General features: G+C 43.3%; 1 protein-coding gene and 1 long non-coding RNA gene across 3 annotated transcripts in view; one reads left to right on the forward strand and one right to left on the reverse strand.

Moving 5' to 3' along the window:
* Positions 1 to 10706, forward strand: part of LOC113126976 (uncharacterized) — a 28790-nt gene extending 18084 nt beyond the window's left edge. Inside the window, exons 2-5 of the long non-coding RNA XR_003295353.1 lie at positions 451 to 479; positions 6284 to 6336; positions 7655 to 7709; positions 10576 to 10706. This is a non-coding gene — a long non-coding RNA (uncharacterized LOC113126976). The remainder of the gene's footprint in view (positions 1 to 450; positions 480 to 6283; positions 6337 to 7654; positions 7710 to 10575) is intronic.
* The window catches only part of brf1a (BRF1 general transcription factor IIIB subunit a), an 80770-nt gene continuing 68658 nt past the window's right edge, over positions 9187 to 21298 (reverse strand). For both annotated transcript variants that reach the window (XM_026301121.1, XM_026301130.1), the window contains 2 exons: positions 12942 to 13101; positions 9187 to 10668 (listed from right to left, as the gene is read on the reverse strand). In XM_026301121.1, coding sequence (XP_026156906.1) covers positions 10637 to 10668; positions 12942 to 13101 — 192 coding nt within the window. In that variant the 3' untranslated portion in view covers positions 9187 to 10636. The remainder of the gene's footprint in view (positions 10669 to 12941; positions 13102 to 21298) is intronic.

The raw sequence follows: 21298 nt of genomic DNA on the forward strand, positions 1-21298 counted from the left end.
TAAAGTTTTTGGAATATCTAAAGATTCCTCACTGATCTATGGGACATTGGTACTGAATGAAATACGTGTCTAGCACCAAGTATTAAGAAACGTTTGACCCTGAAAGTTGGCTCTTTTCCTGCATTTGGTCTGGGTTGTAGTTGTATGGTTGTTCTTGTTTGTGATGTCAAGGAACATTTTGCTGGTTTCAACTGGATCCTGAGCAACAAATCATATTATGAGCAGTGATCTAAAGATGAAGTCTGGACCACATGGTTATGCTAAGAACTTTTAAACCCTGTAACTGTTCGCTCCAGAACTCATCTGTCCAGATCCTGCTTTAGCCGCTGTCTGTCAAGGTCTGAGTTTACAGATGTTGAGTTGTATGTACTTAAAGCAAAAATCGCCTCTGTTATTGTAACTCCTTCACTTTATACCTTCCTGACATTTGCTTTATTTTTCTTCTGACAGTTGCTGCTGTGTTCATCACCCTCCCACTGGTGAGTTTATATTTTTAATATTCTTCCAGTAACGTACTTACTTGCCTGACATGTTCCTCCGGATAGAAAAGAGTCTAAATACATGACAGTACAGTCCAGTGGAGGTTGAGGGCTTTACATAAACGGGGATTTGCAGGTTGAAGGATTTCTAGATGTTTGGTTAAAACAAAGCTGAATTCATTTAAAAAGTAAATACTTGTAAATTAGATTATCAGTGTGTGTAAGCAGCGTTTAAATGACTAAAGTTTAACTGTGTTTGGGATCTGCAGCACTTTTATATATTGTCAATTCAGCCTGTTGTGTAGCAGATCTTTGTAATGAAGAGGTCTAAAACACATCTAATTTTAACCCACTAAAAATCTAAATGTCTTTCTGCCTGCAAATCACAAAATCAGTGGCTGCACAGATTCTTTCATTTTGCAGCATGGTGTTTTTTAATTTGGCTCTTTCAGATATGTTTTGCTCGTCAGACATTTCTCTGAATGCGTGGACATTATGTTGGCGTCATGCACACGTGTTAGTCCATTTGTGTATGAGCCTGTGGTTATGGGAACACGTGTGTGTGTGTGTGTGTGTGTGTGTGTGTGTGTGTTATGGCTGTCATGGGATTTGTCCCCACCAGTGGAGATTCAGTTATTCCCTTATGAATTCAATTACAGAGATGGGACTATACATCAAAACAGAGCTCTGAGCACCAAACTCATCTGTGGCCGCAGAGAAACAATTTGGATGCTCCCTGCTCTTCCTCTGTGCGTTTACTGCGCCACGCTCCGAGCCAAAAACAGTCAAGGATTTATGTTTGGGAACCGGGGGGGCACAGGAGCTCGGTGGTCTGTGGCAGCGGATTCAGCTTGGCTGTGAAGCCAAGAGGCTGGATGGCTCCACAGCCAAGACAAATTTCTTCATTTTCTATGTTGTTCAGACTGATCTGGTTCAGCACTCAGCGGCGAGCAGGGAAGGGTTTTCAGTGTCGCACCGTGGCATTTTCCCAGCTCCGTTTCTGAAAAGATGCAAACATAGTCTCCAGCAGCCAGTTCCACTCTTGCTTCTATTTTTTTTTTTTTTTAGAAGCACTGTGGCAGTGACAGTGACCTATTCCTGCTCAGATACAACTGGCAAACTGACATATGGTCACACAGAATTTGTGACTCTTGCTTGAGTCTTTCAATAGCATGTCAAATGGCTAAAATGGAGAGCCAAACGGTAACTTTCCAGACCGCTCCTCTCCGCAGCTCAACTCACTGCTTCTTTCAGTAAATGCAGACACATCTGGCCCATTGGGTGAAATTTAATCTGTAGAATAGATAAAAAAAACACTTAGTGAATGGAAGGAGCTATTGAAATACTGCCCTGGTCATAAGAATGAGCATGTTGAGACTTGACTTGGATTTAGACTCAGTTTATCATTTTCATTTTATTAAAAACCAGTAATTGGCCTCAGCAACAATTTCAAAGCAACAGTCGTTACAGTACGTCAGTGTAATGTTCAGCATTTAGAGTTTACAGTGTATTAATAAAACCTGCCTTAACTTTATTCAAAAGACTTAAAAACTGCTCTTAAATTCAGTTCAATCTGGATTAGACCAATAAAACTGTGGAAAACAACATAGAAGCAGCTTTTTATTGACTTTGAATTCACAGCATGGTAAGAGATATTTCATATATAGATAAGAGCTAATTATATAGCTGATTATTGAATAAGTAAATAAGAATGAAACAAATTTTATCCTGACTCTTAGATGTTTTTTTGTCAGTGCAGTTTTCTAAGCAGGCTGGGTGTCACGCAGCATTTCAGCCATAAGAGACTTCAGACTTGATTTGGACTTTTAAAAATGATGGGAGCATCTTTGTCCTGTCCAGTGTTTCCCCACTGTACAATTAATTGCCTCAAGACTACAAAGACACACAATTATCTCTTAGAGAGATACTGCTAGTTTGCCCTACATTAATGTGTGGACACTTTGGTTGTTAGTCCATTTCAAAAATATCAAACCCTTGAAACAACAGGTTGTTTTTTTTGTTCATATAGTCTGAGTTTTTAATAACAGAAGAGTCATTCATCAGAGGCCTGAATTAAAAAAAGAAACAGGTTTTCAAGTTCAGTCAGGTTAGAGTTTGACTTCAGATGTTAGTAAGACAGAAGTTTGCTAAGACAGATTTGGTAAAAAAAAAAAGGCCACTTTGATGAGAAATAACGAAAAAAGGAAAAGTTTAGTTTTAAAGTCTTAAGTCTTTCGCACTTTTAAAGCTGATAGTTGTTCTGTCCTTCAGAAGTTCCCACTGGACCATGGGATGGTGTAGAATAGCTCAACATCCCCGCCTTAAGCTACCTGTCAGGACCGTTCATCCTGCTGATGGCAGGCAAAACGGGCACTAGGGGCAGCATGAACCTCCATGTATTTATTACACAGTGGATGCTGTTGCCTGTAGCAGAGGTAGGTTAGCAAGAGCATGCATACAAAAGAGAGTGAAAGAATTTCTCCAAGCTCAGGTCCTGGGAAATAACTGGGGTGAGGAAGGCAACTGGGGAGGAGACTGTGGTGTTCGGGGAGTGATGCAGATTGGGGCGAGGTGGGTTTGATATGCTGATGCAGGAAAACGCATTGCAGAGAAGGGAGAGGGTGGGGAGTCGGGTACTATTAAGAAAATGGCTCTAGCAAGAAATGATGCAGCCTGGTCCTGGCTTGGGGAAAAAACATCTTTCTGAGTTTCAGAAGTGCAGCTATTTTCAGAAAAAGAGGGAATTTCTAAAAGTGATGGCATTTTATAAAGAGAAGACATTTGAAAAGTACAGCAAGGTCATTCAGGAAGTGAGGATATTTGTTAGAAATTGGGGGATTTTTGGAAAGAGAAAAAGCAAAAGCAAGGAAAGGTCTGAATTGTATTTTTGGAAAGTCAATACTTGTTGTAAAGTTGAGACTTTGTTTTAGGGTTAGGCTCATAAACTAACCCTGTGACTAGTCACCTTCACCTCCAGTTATCTTACAAAGACACAAAGATTCATTTCACCTTAAAAAGAGACATCAAGTAAGGATAAACTGCTGGAGGGGAAAGAGCAGAGAAAAGAGAATCAAAGGAGGAAAGGATCAACAGAGAAGAAAGATGAAAGTTGGATGCATAGAGGAATGCAGCGAGATAACAGTTAAGAGAAGAATAAAGGAAAAGAAAGAGACAAAAATCACCTCAGGAAAAAAAAAAACATCTTGCACTTATTTATGTGACGGAAACAGAAACAGGAGAAGAGGGAAGGAGGAAGAGGAAGACTCAGTTCTCTTTTTAAATCCTGAGTTGTTCCTTAGAGTCACGCTGGAAGCCGAAAGCAGAAAAAAAAAAAAATCTGGTTCAGCTCGAAGAGAACAGGCGTAAAAAAAAAAACAAAAAAAAAACCCCTGCACACTCTTGTTTAATCAACTTGTATAAAGTAGATATTCCACAGGCAGGAGGAATCCTTCTGCCTGTAGCTCTCTCTCACTGTGAAAGGACAGCGAGATGACAAACACTGCAGAACTAAACAGCCAACTTTATTTTTATTCTCCCTGCCTCCCCCTTCCCTCGGCTCCAATGGAAAGGTTACCGTTAAAGTTTGGTGTTGGAGGAAGATTAAGTTTCTGTAAAACTTCTAAGTGTGGCGGGGTAAGGTTTGGAGGGTGGCAAATACAGAAAGCTGCGGAGGTACGGTCGGGCCTTGGGGAAAGAAGAGCAAGTAGGCGAGAAGGGGTGTGTGGGGAAAACCGAGAGGGGCCTTAGAAAGACGACCTGACAGCACAATTACATAGCATCATAAACCATGAAATTATTTTCCAGGCCCCGTTAGGAGAAAAGTCGTCATGAAAAGGGGACACAAGTCGAGGGTCAGGCAGAGAGTAATTTAATAGTTTTCTCAACTCTCTTTCAAAAGGCCTGAGGCGTCATTCTGTTTCAAGTGGAGTTCAGACGTTGGCGTGTATGAAGAGCTGATAATTCCCAGAGAGCTCAAGGCTTACGGTGACATTTTCACACGGTCTAATAATGTGTTAATAGGACAAATTTAGCTGCACTGGTCATGGTAATTAAATCTCAGGATTCCTGCGTTTTCTGGTCCTTAAACAGTTTGACTTTAACAAGGACAGTTAAAGGTTAGGAAATAATAAAGGATGAGATGACTTGGTTAGTTTAGCTTCATTTAGGTGCATCGTCCTCATCATTTAGAGGAAGGTCACCGCTGAGGTCATGTGGACAGAATTAAAACAAATGATGGTCCTTGGATTTTTTAAATCCAGATTTCCCATTTGAGTCAATACATATGTTCAACCTCCAGACGCTTTTCCAGAAATCTTGTCCAACATTTGACATAAATGTTCTAGTTACGTAGCGTCTGCAGTGGCTCTTTTTAATGCACCGAGCAGCACAAGTATGAAGACTTCAGTCCAAAATGAGATGTCAAGAATCTGGCACATTTTCTCAGGAAGTGACAGCTGGTTTATAAAGTGCAGCTCCTCCTGTAGATGATGAAATTACCTGCCAGGCCTGTAGGGCATTTGTAAAGCAGGGAAAAGAGAACAAGGGATAGCAGTTATTTCTGTGAAAGGTTGTTTTTAACAGAATAACCCTGTTTGTCTCCTAATAAGAGTCAACGCTGTAGAAAACCTGTGTGCATTTCTAGTAGTTCTAATGAAGCCCTCATTACAGGATCTAACCACCAATGGGTTTCAGTCAACAAGCGGCTGCTTAAAGAAATATGGCCATTTAAAACCCAAAACATCCTGCACAGCTGTTTGTCCACACTAGTCCGTATCTATTCCTGATCAGTGTAGCTGCATGCAGCTTGTTAGAACATAGTTCTCAGTCTGCCGAAGTGAGAACAGAACAATAGAGGGGGTCATGATTGAGAGGTTTGGAAAAAGGCTTCTGAATTTCAGTGTTTCTGTTAAAACCCACTAATGGATGTATTCAAAATAGGTTTTAGAAATGAGATATGAAAAAGCTCTTATTAACCCTGAGAAACCTGGATAAATAAGTCAGTTTAAGATAAACAGACAGATTCAAGCAGCAACAATTGGCTTTAGATGTTCTCTAAGGCTGAAAACAGCTTCAGCTTCAGAGCAGTGTCTCATTTTACTAACACGGAAACGTTTGCTCAACCTGAATATCTAAAAGATGCGATAATCACAGCTACGTCTAGACAGACGTGTTTTACCATTGATCTGAACGTGCCAAGGAAGGATTTTTGTCTCTGATGTTGAAACAATAATGGGGGTAACTCTTGAGGAGAGAACGTTGCGTGTCAGGGCTCAGCAGGCATTGTCTGGTGTAAGAGCTGCCTCAGTTTCAGATTTCCTCCCACTCTGATGAGTGACTCATCTTTCTATAGAATCTCTTCACAGCCTCAGAAACACCTGATATGTCTGAAAACAACAGCACTGTCAGAAAGCTGTAATACTGTACATGCGGTAAATGATCCAGCAAAACCAGCGAACTGTCTTATCTGATCCAAAGCATTGTAGTGTTGGCTGGTTGTCAGCTCATGAACTGGCCTGGTGCTGTTGTCTGTCATGAATAGGTCAGGCTGAGTTCAATCCTACATGGACAAGAAAATACAAACCCCGAGGGCTTTTTTTTATCTTGAAATTTTCACATGGGATGGTAAAAGGTTTTGGTGCGGTGGCATGAGAGGGCAGAATGTGTGGGCCCTTATAGACAGTAAAAATATTTCTTAAAGTAAGTGAAATACACAGGGAAATACTGTAGACTTGAGGCATAAAAATACTACATGTTTTTAAGAGTGGCTAAGGCATTATCTAAATCTTTGTTTGTTTTTTTTATAGATTTTCTCTGCATCTACAAGGTCTCCATGGATAATACTGGTATCAAAGTAAAGGTGAGACTTTGGGGATTACTGTAGATGTGTAAATTTAAATATATATTCTACCTGGTAAGAGCAAATGAAGATGGAACACAAGAAAAAAACTTTGTATTTGATTTCTGCCTAAAAAAAAAAATCTATGAATTTATATTTAAATTCCCCTCTATAATTATGCGCTTGCTGCCTAAAAACCCAATAAAGCTTGAAAACAACATCTGATTGTCATCTGTGACAAGTGTGGTGCTAATAAAATAAACCAGATCAAAGTTGTAAAGGTTTTAGTTGAGAAATGTCTAGGAACAATCCAATAGTGCCAAATTGTACAAATATGTCCAGTACTTTTACTTATTTTCTTGATGGCTATTCTTTATTTTGATGTACAGAATAAAAATAATTCAATTAATCGCAGAAATGCAGAACAATTCAGCTGCCATCTCTTCTTATGCTGAGAGGTCGCAGTTTGGCTTCCTGTTACACGGTGCTCGGTGGGCGTTGCGCAGAAGGAAAGCTCGAGAGCCCATTGGCCGATTTGCATGATTGACACTTCTTTCGAAAGCTTACAGCCTATAGAAACCCCCCCACGTAGAGTCCTACCAAAAGCGGAAATGTCCATGGATTCTTGTCGGAATCATTTCAGTGTAATGAAGCTTCCTTTATATAAAAACAACGTACAATCAGGAAACAGCAAAGGTAAGACAAAATTCACAATCATCCACAATCCTTGGCTGGTCTTTCAGTGAGTTTTAGTGGTAGAGAAATAGGACTTGTAGTGTTGGAACCTGCTGAGTGTTAGCTTTCAAACGGTGCATAGCTTGTTGCATTAGCATGTGTTTTCACGTTTTCAGCTTGTTGTCGATATGTGTCCATTTTACCTGCTTGTTGTTTGAGTTGTGTTGAGCCTTTAGCAGAGTTTCTTCTGGCTATGTGGATGTATAACGTGTGTAGGGGTTGACCGTTGAGCAGGGTAAGGAAAGTCTTAAGTTATCTCACATATGTCCAAATAACCTTAAACCTTTGAGGACCAGCCTCAAGTCACTTTTTTATTAACACAAGCCAATCAGAATTAGTATATTTTAAATACATTAGGTCTGCATATCACTCATTTTAACACTTATTTTGCTTTTCTATTCCTCCTAAAGCCAAGACTGAGAGATTCAGGCCACACCACCCCAAAAACTAAACTAAACTTTTCTCTATCCAAATTAATTGCTTTATTTATTACTATTGATATAATTTAAATATTAAATTTAATTACTTTAAATTAGAAAAACTGCTGTAACAATTGAATTTCCCCTTAGTAATTAATAAAGTACTCTTCTTCTTCTTCTTTTAGTCTGAAGTCAACTCTTCAGGGAGGACTCCAGTCCACAGGAAGTCTTCTACTGTAGGTAAGTACATGTTTCTTTGGTTCATAGAGTTTTTAGATGTTTTGGTCTTACTCATTGTGGTCTTTTCATTGGGTTTACATGGTAGTACATCTAAGATCAGTTTATTATAAAGGCAGCACGTGCACATTTCTTTATTATAACACATTTGCACTCCAAGTCTGAGTTTTGTCATAAAAATTAGATGAGACCCAGTCTGCAGTGTAGACTTTACCCCTAATGTTCAAGCTGATCGGCAACATAACACGTGACTCTGTATGTAAACACCCAGGGGGACTGGAAGTACAGAGCTACATAGAAAAATATGTCATTTCAATATATTTTGGCAATGAGAAAACGCTACGTGTATCTTTTGGTCATTGGATTTTCCGTTCAAAAGCAGATATATAAAAAAAAAAATAAAGAGTGGTTATTTGATTTTCAGTTTAAAATTCAAAAATTAAAATTGAAATACATTTCTCTTTTACATTGGTCTAAAGGGGATAAATGAAATTTAACAACTGGTTTGATTTCCTTTCTCTATGTAGCATAACAAAATAGAAATAACGAAAAACGGCCATTTTTTCATCTCCAGAGACTGGATGTTGTCATGTCTTCTTCTTTGTGGCTGCAGCATTGTCGCCATAGACATTTAAAATACAAATTTGTATTTTACGTGATTGTCGCCCCCTGTTGTTCTTTTACTAGAATGTTTACGTGTCTGTGACGTTACTGTAGTTTCTGCAGACACTTCCAGTTTTTGTTGATGGTAACAGTGGCAGCGATGGACCAATATGCCATTTTTCAAAACAATTAAAAAAATGAGTACCCAGAAGCAGGACTAGCTACGTTGTGGGGTTTACTTCAAATTACTTTTATTTAACAGAAAGATGTGTCTGCAGAAACAACAGTGACATACATCACAGACGCAGGAACCGTTGTAGTTAAAGAACAACAGGCCGGAAAGAAGAAGAAATGACAACATCCAGTCTTTAGTTTTGCCTCTTTGTTATTGTGTATTTTCTTATGCTACGTAGAGAAAGGAAATCACACCAGTTGTTTAGACCTCTATATTCTTTTTAAAAAAATTAATTGAAAACATCACTAATTAATCGAGTACTAAAATAGTAATTAGTTGCAGCCCTAACGTCAGTCGTGCACCAGCTTTTTCAAAGTGACTCTTAAAGAGGAAAGGGAGTAATCTGTGTGAGCTGTTGCTTATTCTCAATTTATTCCATTCCCCAAAAACTCACTGGGAACTGAAACCTTGCATGCTCATTGAAGTACAGTTTTTTGAAATTCCTTAACGTTCCTGTTCCAAAATCATTCATAACTGATGGTTTCAGTCTGCCAGCATATTCCAGTCAATTTATTAATTTGACACTTTTGGTTTAAAATATCAGACTTGGTGTGCAGAGGCTTTTAAACTGCTAAACAGTATTTCTCACAAAAAAAAAAAAAAAGACACAGGACAAAGACAATTTTTCCACTTAGTGAACTTTTTAGTGTAGCAGCAAATGCACACAACTGTATACAGATGTCACATCAGGACTCAGCAGCAGGACAGAGGCAGTGGGTGTGAACCGAGATGCCTCAGGAAATACTGTTGTGTGGACACAGTGAAAAGGCCACAGACTCTTCCACCTCCCAAGTGTCATTTTCAAACAAAATCAAACAAGCTTAAATATAAAATTGATCTGTTCTCCCTCATTCGGAAAATATATTATTACAGAGAACACATTTACATCCTGGCCTGTAAAAAGGACATAAGGAAAATTGAACACATTAAGTGTAGTGAATCAACTAAATATTTAGATTTATATAGCAAATAAAAACAAATCTAACCATCATCTGTTCTTTAAATCAACTGAATCTAAAATTTCATTATTGTAGATTCAGTAACAGACACAACTTGGGATTGCTTAAAGTGTTCAAAGGCAACAACAACATTATAGTTTGGCTTCACCAGAGCAGAGCACACACCTGTGCATTAATCATCTAAGGCATTAATGAGTAGTGACCTGAACCATATAGGACAGAAATACTGAGGATGATTGATCTCACGCTACCTGATTGTAAAGTTGTTTTTAAGTTCATGTTATGGTTGAGATACAACAGATATAGAAAGTTGCATACTGTTAAATACTTGTTGTGAATGTAAAGTGCAAGTTCAAACATAATAGGCTTCTGTTTTTTTGTTTTTTTTTTTAGAACCAAGGTGGAAAGTTTCTGTGCAGAGGTGACAAATATCCAGTTTCACAGTAAACACTGATTTGCTATTGGCAGGCTCAAAGACTGGAGGTTGAGACTGAGCTAACGCTGTTTAAAAAGTTCATTTTTCTTAAACATCTGCACTGGTGTCACTTGTTTTTAGCAGAATTTAAATGACTAGATTTCCCAATGAAGCGTTCTTATGTTGAGCCCAATTACAATCTCTACATGTCTTCTGACCTGCAACTCAACAAACCACTGCTTGCTGGGATACTTCCTGTCTTTGCAGATGATCTCCATAGCCTACCTGTACACAGTTGTCAGTTTATTAGGTACACAAACCTAAGGCGGTCTAGTCCAACAGTCCTGCAGTAAATCCTCTTTCAGAGCTGTTGATCATTGTGTCTGTGCTGCTGTTGGTCTGGACTGTCAGTGAGGAAGACCTCTCTGTGTCTGTAGTGTGTTCAACAGCAGCAGAGACTCCAGGAGCGAATCATCACCAGCTCTGACCCAGTAGGTGTTTGTGAAGGATGTACTGCAGGACTCTTGGATTATACAGTACCAAGTCGTAGCTATAGAAGGGGGTACCTAATAAACTGCCAACTAGGTGTATCCCTCATTTCCACTTTCTTGCACAGGTCCCATTGATTTCTGTTGTGAATTCTTTGTGTCAGCACAGCTCTCATCTGTAGCTGCAGCCACTGTGTTGGGATGAGAACTCAGGGAGGCCCCTGCTAGAATCAATCGTCGTAATCTCCGTCACAGCCATATTCTGGAGGGTGAAAGACACAAGAGGAAGCATTAATTATCACAGAACACAAAGGTGTTCTTGGAAACAGAGGTCTGTACTTACAAGCTTAATTTTGGAATCAAACATTTAGGTTTCTGCCTGCAAACTCTTATTTTACAGGTTTGAACAAGCTGTGAGGTAAAAACCTGTGCAACACGTGTGCTTACAGATTTGATACATCTACTCCACGGTCGGGTTTTGTGAACAGAGATTCATGAAAGAATCAGAGAGCAGGATGTTTAACTTCTGACCAATCAACATCTTTGGATTGCAGTTGTCAGTCATGTGACATTATGGATGACCCACAGTCAGGTACAACAGTCACTTCAACACCTGATGTTAATCTGTGTAAACCTGAGGACAGGTGAGGTTACAGGTGGACAGAGCGAAGTTTAACATCAGCAACCAATCAACCAATGTTAGCATCATGTTAGCCACACCTCGCTACATGCTAAAAGCTTGTCTGGACTTAGGTTCTGAATCTGTGCTGCTGTTCCTGCTGGTCTGAGATGTTTTGTCATAAACGTAATGTTAGTTCTGTCTCTCATCTACATCTGTATGACTTGAATAAATAATTAACACTACAGGTAAAACATTTAGGACAAAGAACCTAAATGCAGCACTTTTTAGGCTTTAGCACTTAGTGAGCTAATGCTAAGAGCATGCTAACATGGCTGAGCGGCTGATGTAACCTCACCTGTCCTCAGGCCTACACAGGTTAATATGTCAGGTGTTAAAGTGACTGTTTTACCTGATTGTCTGATGATGTCACATGATTGACAGAACAACGCAGCCAATTGCATGGGGCTGTAGGAAAATATGTGAATTTACAAACATATAAAAGTAAATTCCCAGATACAAACCTGTTTCTAAGCACACCTTGAATCATGTAAAAACTGTTTTAATGAGCCTTCGATCGTTTTTCTACTGCGCTTTGACTTCTTTAATAAACAATGGACCAATTTTCTGATCCTGATGTAAAACACTTTGAAATAAACATGTTTTCCTAAACACACGTTCTCTCCTTTGTTACTTAATGAGGAGCAGCAACAGCTTAGATCAGTGAGATGCGAAAGCTGTCGCTGCTCAGCTGTCCCTGGGCTCCAAGGTGCTGCTCTGGGGCCGACCCTGACCTCTGACCCCTCTCTGGAGGGCACAACATTTTCAACAAGGATCTGCCTGCAGGAATCAATTAAGTAGCTCAGTGCTTTCACTGGGGCAGAGTCTGAGACCTTAAAGTCACAGGGAAGAGATGTAATGTCACCGAGGGCTCATTAAAACTAGCAGGAGTCGAGCAGAAACGGAGCAGTGACCCGGAGAAGAACATTCATTAGAAAGGTGATTCGGACTATTCCACACTCTGTGTCTGACACGTGACGAAGCAACGCGACGCTGTTACGGCCAACGAAATTTAAATGTTCAGATCCAGTGATGGGAAACCGCTCAGTCATCAAGTCACTAAGCCTGAGCAGCATCGCTTTCTTTGAGAGAATCTGCCGGTGTGGAGAGATTATCTGAGCCAGTCGTCAGTAGAACAGATCAGTCAGATGATCTCAAACTATTTAATCCAGAAATGTATTTTTCTGCTTCAATTATTGATTAACCTTCAGCTTAAAGGTTCTAAGGTGACGATGTGACACAAATGTGTTTGTAAAACTTTTCTTTTTAGCTCTGAATGTGACAAGTGAAAGAGTTTTATCTGCACTTACCCTCTTCTAGTTTAATTCTACATAAATGTTTTATTCTTTTTAAAATCTACATTTCACTGTTTTAGTTTAAATTCTTGCCTCTGTACTTTAACTTGTCTTTTATTTCTGTAAAGCACTTTGAATACTCAGTGTATTACAATATACTCTGTTATACAAATAAACTCGCCTTTATCAAACTAATAGTTTGTACGTGATGCAGCAAAGAAATTGCAGCTTCTGAACATATTTTAACCTAATTCCTATTTTATAAACCTGTCTTGATTTTCTACATAAACACAACATGTGTGTGTGTGTCTATACGAACAAAATTATAAATATTCAATGTCTGAAGACACACTGGCAGATTTTTATAAGGAACGCACTCAGACAAAAATGACTTGAACTGTAAAATAAAGAGCACAGATATGTTGTGTATTGTAAAAAGCAGCAGGTGGAAGAAGCTGCAGTGATTCGACCTGCAGCTTTTGGGTTGTTAAAGGTAATTGCCAATTTCCGTTTGTGTAACTGGAGGGTCACCTACGGTAAAATAAAACAGTTTGAACTGACCGTTGCTGCCCAGCAGCTCCATGGCGCTGACACAGGTCTCCTCTTCCTCCTCATCTTCATCATCGGCAGCCGCGTCATCGTAGACCACCGGCCCGTTCTCCACCACCACCGCGTCAGCGGGGGCTCCCACAGCCACCGGCAGGGGTTTGGAGTTTTCAACCTGGACAAACAGCAAATATTGTTGGTTCCATGTTGTTTGGTATTTTTAATATTTTCCTCTGCGTGACATTGGAGTTCCCCTCAGGGAAATCTAAGCTAGACGTGGTCTCACATGCCCTACTTCCTTTAACGTGATAAAAATAATATTTGGGTGCAGTGCGATAGTGTGAGCTGTAGGACAGGGGGAGTCTGTGCTGTGTACTGAGGAGACATTTCATCTGCTGCAGCATCTGAATATACAGTATGACTGAAATGCAGCACCAGAGCAAGACCAGACCTCCTCTCATTATCTAAGATTCTTGTAAAATGCGCAGTCTGCAGCAAAACCCTTTATATTGGACAGAGGGGTCAGAAATTTAGCAGAGCCTCAGGGCAGAAACGCCCTTCGGAGGTCATAAAAAAAAGCTGTGAGATTAAAAACGAAGGGTGAGTGTGGGAGCTAAATATAATCAGAGCGACTGTTTTTGCACGGTCTCAGCTGAGCTGTGAACTGTTCACGATGAACCTGACGACTTTCAGGAGATTCTCTAACCTTCCAGTTACACGCCAGGACACAACAACGGAGCCGGTGCTGCTCAGCCTGAAACAGGACGTGTTGGCAGCAGTCGGACAGAATAAACAAGTGGTAGGATAAAAAGTTGGAGTAGAGGACAAAGGGCTGAGGACATTTTCCAGGGTGGAAACGACGAGAAAACAAACGTCAGAGGAACAGACGGTATGAATGTTCCATTTCACGTTACCGTTTTCCCTCCACAGCTCCACCAAATGAGAAGTAAAAGCACAGAAATGGGATTTGTTCACCTTGACCTCCCACTCATTTGTTCCACAGTGTATACAGCACAGACACAAACAAGAAGAACAGCACAGGCAAAATCAAAAACATCAGCCAATTTTTAAATCCATCTGAAATGACGACATTTATGGTGTGCTACAACACAACAACACAACGCAACACGACAACACAACAACAACACAACACGACAACACAGCAACAACAACACAACGCAACACGACAACACAACAACAACACAACACGACAACACAGCAACAACAACACAACGCAACACGACAACACAACAACAACACAACACGACACGACAACACAGCAACAACAACACAACCAGGGCTCTGTAAATCACTTATGTCTTCAGCCAAAAAAAAAGACTCACCCACAGGTTTTGCACTAATTCAACTGCAGACTGTCGGGAACAGTACCTGCCTACATAGATGGAGGCCTCATTACAGCCAATCAGGTGTGGTCTAAAGACAGACCATCAGTGTTGATCCAGACAACCCTAACAACACAACAGACCACATCATCTTTCCAGCTAAAACTCCTCCTTTTCTAACCCACCAGCATGAATGTGTCTCATCCTGCAGGACTGAGATGGGTCTGCAGGACTGAGATGGGTCTGCAGGACTGAGATGGGTCTGCAGGGCTGACATGGGTCTGCAGGGCTGACATGGGTCTGCAGGGCTGAGATGGGTCTGCAGGACTGACATGGGTCTGCAGGGCTGACATGGGTCTGCAGGGCTGACATGGGTCTGCAGGACTGACATGGGTCTGCAGGGCTGAGATGGGTCTGCAGGACTGACATGGGTCTGCAGGGCTGACATGGGTCTGCAGGGCTGACATGGGTCTGCACCTGCAAATATCACTTTGGTTTGCTCAGATGCTGCTGGTGTGTACACACACACATATATATATATATATATCATCACATATTTCTATTGGTTTGGTATGGTGGATATACTCATATATATGTATATCATTACATATTTCCATGGTTTTGGTGGACTACTTCAAATACTACAGTACCCATAAGCCCTAACTACTGTTGCTATGGAGACAAATTTAAACTGCTGCATTTGACTGGAGTTAAGATATTTAGAGTGAAAGGAGTTTCACAAAACAAGACTAGGAATTTGTGAAATGCATTTTCACTGTTTTCTGATATAATTTAAAACAAAAGAAATTATTTTTTTAGTTGTGGCTTTAATTTGTTGTCTCTGCCTCGTTTCTCTCTGCCGTCTGTAATAAATGTACAAAGATGCCCTCAAACATTATGGTTTATTACAACAGGCCAATCAGCTCAATATGTTATGACGAGGAGGCTCAGCAAACGTGAGATCGGCATAATTAAAATATTAAGATGAAGATGAAACAGGAAGTTAAGCTGTTAATTTGTTGGTGTTGAGGACAAACAGTTGGAGTTTCATCCCATAATTCAGCTGTTCTCTTCATAACCAATACAAACAAGCATCAACTGTAATCAACAGTAGTTTCATTTGACCTTAAATTCCCTGCTTTGCACCTTTAACCTGACAGTAAAGAGTTTTTGTCTGTTTCACCTCATGCCGACACAGATCTGAAGCTGCTGACCAGATTTTTAGCTCACATGCCAAATCTCCAATCCAGGCTCCCGTACGTTCCCCGCACTCGCTCTGTGTTTTTAATACTTTCCTGCTGCATGACAGAAAATTTCCCCTCGGAAAACACTCGGGTGCATCTGATCTGATTCTAAAAAGCCGCTTCTCAACTTCAGCCTGGGCTTTATTTTGTTTTGCCAAGAGATGAGCCGACTCCAGCGGGGGCGATCGGTGTGCACAGTGTAGAAGATTTATTTTTCCTCCTCCTTTCCTACCTGCCTTATGCCTCAGACACTAGACAAAATGAGACGTCTCACTTTGGTTTCTGTCCAGTGCTGCAGATTTTCAGCGTTGGAATAGAAGAGAATCCGCATTTTGGCCGAGAAACTCATCGCCTTCAGTTTTTACCTGCACATTCTCACTTCCCTTGCAGCCAGGGCTAATTATGAAGCAGCGGGAGAAGCAGGTGGAGGGTCCACAAAGTGGCAGAGATATTTCTGTTCTCCTCAGCAACAGCGTGGTGCAGTACCTGCTGGGGCCCTTCGATTGTGCCACCTCTCCCTCCAATTTGCCTTTCACATCCTCCATCCTTCCTTCCTTCCTTCCCTTTCACCTTTACCTACATCCTTCCTTTATGCCGCTACACCCTGCTGCTCATTGTGGCTCAGAGTCATCCTCCTTCCTTTTCTGCACATCTTCCTCCCTCTTTTCATCCTCAGATATTACGATTACACAAAGAGAGAACTACGACACAAAAACCACAAAGCGTGAACCTGAAACACTTTTCCTTTCTCCTGCTTCCTCGCTCTGATCCCCGCTGACTGTAACCTCACCGGGCTGTAAAAACCTGGACGCCTCATTAGCTGCTGGTGAACACAGGTGGTAATATGAGGAAATAAAAAAATAATTAAGAAGAAAACAGCATAAACAATGTGCGCCGCACTAATTAGGAGGTGAGAGCTGTTGAACAGCTCAGGATGAAGGGTCTGTGAAACAAGAGACTACCAGGCTCGTATTTATACACGGATAACGCTGTACTACAAACACACTGTGAGAAGCAGATACTCAGACTCTGGAGTATTCCCACTTTGAGGCGACGGTGTCCAAGCGTCGATCCTCTAATGAGAGAACTGCTCGTTAGGAGCGAGGAGCAGCCTGATCCATCTACAGGAAACGCTGCTCAGGTTTTACTGGAAAATCACCAAAAACAAGACCCACATCACAGGCAGCACGTTCCGGGTTCTGGCGACGTCGTGCTCTGACACAGTTGTAGTAAAACCAGTAACCAAAACAAACTGGAAACCACATCACAGTCTCACATACACGGATCCAGATCATGATCCAAAAGCAGGAACCCGTTAACGGGACTGGCAGGTCTTTCACACCAAACCGCTCAATGTGACCTGGAAATGTTTCATGACCAAGAAAACTTAAATATCTGCTAAACTATGTGCAGATATACCTCGAACAAATACGATGAACCCAACTATTCGTCAGTCAAAACATCATTTATAGATCATGTCGAGACAATCGGATCTGAAAGTGAATCCGTGAAGCAGAACTTTGGCTGTACGGAGCATCGCTTGGTGCCGGGCCGCCTCACAGTCGCCTGCAGAAGCTGCAGCAGGTCAAAGCCTCTCTCCTCCTGACCCCTTTCTCGTGTGAGCCGCAGTGAAAACCCACATCTCAGACTGACTCACACTAAATGTGCAAAGAGACGATGGGAAAGGGCAGCATGGAACAGCTGGAGCAGTTTCAGTTGTCAGAACCTGTAAACTGATTATTTCCTCCTGTGGTCTGTTTGAAACATGCACAGGTGTCGCTGAGGAGGGTGGAGGCGATGGGTTTGTGCTTCGTGTCAAACAGAAGCGACACCCAGGACGCACATCGCTCTTCAATCCGAGCTCTGGAGCTGCAACAAAACAACATTACATAACAGGAGCTGCAGACGAGGAGCGGCCTCAGCCGTTTGCCTCCTGTTCCCAGGGGGAGGTGAGGGGGGTTGCTAAGTAACAAGCCTTGTTGACCCGGCCCCTCGTGGCAATGTTTTCTTCCTGGCTCACGGAGCCTGAGCTCCCGGAGCGCCTCCTTTCAGAGCTGCCAGCAGCTCATGATGGAGACGGAGACAAAGGCTGGGAGAGGAGGAGGAGGAGGTGAAGGGATGGAAGGAATGTGGAGGAAGGACAATGACAGGAAAAGAGAACAGCAGCAGGGCTGCTGAAATTAACAGGAAGATGTGAGGAGATTTGAAAACAGGGAGCAGGAAGGAACTGAAGGAGGAACCGGAGGAGGAACATGGGAGAAGGAAAGAAGCTGTAAAAGCAGAGGAGTCACCGCTGGTGGAGTTTTATTTCCCACTAAAAATTCCCATTTTGAAAGTTTGACAGTTTCCACTCACAGACGCCTGGATACTTTCCAGACACCACAGACCGACGGCTCATTCACAGACGCCACAGACCGACGTCTCATTCACAGATGCCAGAGGCCGACGTCTCTTTCACAGACGCCACAGACCGACGGCGTCTGTGCCGACGTCTCATTCACAGACGCCACAGGCCGACGTCTCATTCACAGACGCCACAGACCGACGGCGTCTGTGCCGACGTCTCATTCACAGACGCCACAGACCGACGGCGTCTGTGCCGACGTCTCATTCACAGACGCCACAGGCCGAGGTCTCATTCACAGACGCCACAGACCGAGGGCTCATTCACAGACGCCACAGACCGACGGCGTCTGTGCCGACGTCTCATTCACAGACGCCACAGACCGACGACGTCTGTGCTGACGTCTCATTCACAGACGCCACAGGCCGAGGTCTCATTCACAGACGCCACAGACCGAGGGCTCATTCACAGACGCCACAGACCGACGGTCATTCACAGACGCCACAGACCGACGCCTCATTCACAGACGCCACAGACCGACGGTCATTCACAGACGCCACAGGCCGACGCCTCATTCACAGACGCCACAGACCGACGGTCATTCACAGACGCCACAGGCCGACGTCTCATTCACAGACGCCACAGGCCGACGGTCATTCACAGACGCCACAGGCCGACGCCTCATTCACAGACGCCACAGACCGACGTCTCATTCACAGACGCCACAGACCGACGGTCATTCACAGACGCCACAGGCCGACGCCTCATTCACAGACGCCACAGACCGACGGTCATTCACAGACGCCACAGACCGACGGTCATTCACAGACGCCACAGGCCGACGCGTCATTCACAGACGCCACAGGCCGACGCCTCATTCACAGACGCCACAGACCGACGGTCATTCACAGACGCCACAGGCCGACGTCTCATTCACAGACGCCACAGGCCGACGGTCATTCACAGACGCCACAGGCCGACGCCTCATTCACAGACGCCACAGACCGACGGTCATTCACAGACGCCACAGACCGACGCCTCATTCACAGACGCCACAGACCGACGGTCATTCACAGACGCCACAGGCCGACGTCTCATTCACAGACGCCACAGGCCGACGTCTCATTCACAGACGCCACAGACCGACGGTCATTCACAGACGCCACAGGCCGACGTCTCATTCACAGACGCCACAGACCGACGTCTCATTCACAGACGCCACAGACCGACGGTCATTCACAGACGCCACAGGCCGACGCCTCATTCACAGACGCCACAGACCGACGGTCATTCACAGACGCCACAGGCCGACGTCTCATTCACAGACGCCACAGACCGACGTCTCATTCACAGACGCCACAGACCGACGGTCATTCACAGACGCCACAGGCCGACGCCTCATTCACAGACGCCACAGACCGACGGTCATTCACAGACGCCACAGGCCGACGTCTCATTCACAGACGCCACAGGCCGACGGTCATTCACAGACGCCACAGGCCGACGCCTCATTCACAGACGCCACAGACCGACGGTCATTCACAGACGCCACAGACCGACGCCTCATTCACAGACGCCACAGACCGACGGTCATTCACAGACGCCACAGGCCGACGCCTCATTCACAGACGCCACAGACCGACGGTCATTCACAGACGCCACAGGCCGACGTCTCATTCACAGACGCCACAGACCGACGGTCATTCACAGACGCCACAGGCCGACGTCTCATTCACAGACGCCACAGACCGACGTCTCATTCACAGACGCCACAGACCGACGGTCATTCACAGACGCCACAGGCCGACGCCTCATTCACAGACGCCACAGGCCGACGTCTCATTCACAGACGCCACAGACCGACGCCTCATTCACTTAAAGCTTAGATTTTCTTTTTTCCGTTAAATCCTCACATTCCCTCCAAAACTCTGCTGCATTTCCAGAGTCCAGGGCTAAACCAGTTAATTCATTATGTGTCTACAGACCAATCAGCCACATCAATCTCAGCACTGATCATCTCGTTCCAGTGGCACCCGTCAGTGTGGGGGCTCCATTTTACCTTAGACCGGCACCTGTTCACATATTTCTGGTTTTTGTGGAAAAAAAGGTTCATTTTGTTTGAGAACGAGTCCAACAGGTTTGTCCAGACGTCAGTCACCCACAACACTGTCCCCGTCCAACATGTCTGGACTTTAACTTCCCAAAAACTAACTCCTGTCACTCTGCTTCTTAAGGGAGCGATGAGGAGAGAAATACATCTTAAGAAATAAGAAGTGAGAAGGAAGAAGGGATGAAAAGACAGTCAGGAATATGGGAGAGTGAGACGGGGGAGGGAAAATGTGGATTTAGCTCCCAGGGAGACAAATGTGAGACTTTGTCAGATCCTGTAAGTCGACCTGTGATTGAATTTGGGCCCAATTTAAAATCAAATTAAGAAACAAAGTTGGAAACGTGGCCTATTTCTCCCTGACGTTGGCAGGTGAAAGCAGTGAAGCTATAAATGTGCAGAATGAGGACACCCGGAAATTAACTGTTGAAAGACCTGGAGTCTGACTGGGTGTAGTAAAGCAGTCAGGACACGTCTTGTACGTCCAACCTTGTTCTTTGTGGATTCATCACTGCAGGAGGTTAAAGATGACACTAAAACTGCTGTTTAAGACTTTCTATGTTCAAGTTTAAGGCCTTTTTTATTTTATTTTAAGCCCCAGTCAGAGCAGCGAACGCCCTGGAGGGAGCAGAGGGATGAGGAGGAGTAATAATGGAAGGGCAAACAAAGACGGAGCGAGGTTCACCTCTCACACGGCCTGACAGGAGATTTATTCAGCCCAGTCTGCTCTGCAGGACGTCTCAGCAATCAGCAGCGAACGGCCGACCAGGAGACACTGACAGTCTGTGACGCGTCAGAGAGACGAGGCAAGAATTTACAATTTTCATGCTGCTGACAAATCTGAAGACAAAGACTGAAATATCTTCTTCCTTTAGGCTCCGCTGCTGTCGGAAAGTTACTAGAAACCCTCCAGGATTCAGTCCTCAACACCACAAACAGACACTAAGTCCCACAAACACCGTCCTGCTGCCCCTGATACTCATCACAGACCAAATGTGGATTCATCCACCACTGAAAATAGTCCCAAACCCATGACCTGTCTCCTCCTGTCTTCATCTGAGGAACAGTTCAGGAAGACAACAACCAGAGAAACCTTGGTTCTCCTTCCGCCCAGTTACATCAATTTCTCACCAAGATCTGGTATTTTTTTCCGAGCACATTTCCTCCTGGAAGATGATGCTTCACCACCGTCCTTCCACCTTTTAATAATGCATTGGACAGTTCCTAACCCAGATTTAGCTGTTTCATCAATCTCTTTGTCTCCTCCGTGTGATGCAGATCAATAATCTGACCCTTGTGAAACCACCACAGGATCTGTCTTCTGTTGTTTAAGT

Source organism: Mastacembelus armatus, chromosome 22 (genome assembly GCF_900324485.2).
Source record: "Mastacembelus armatus chromosome 22, fMasArm1.2, whole genome shotgun sequence".
Lineage (NCBI taxonomy): Eukaryota > Metazoa > Chordata > Actinopteri > Synbranchiformes > Mastacembelidae > Mastacembelus > Mastacembelus armatus.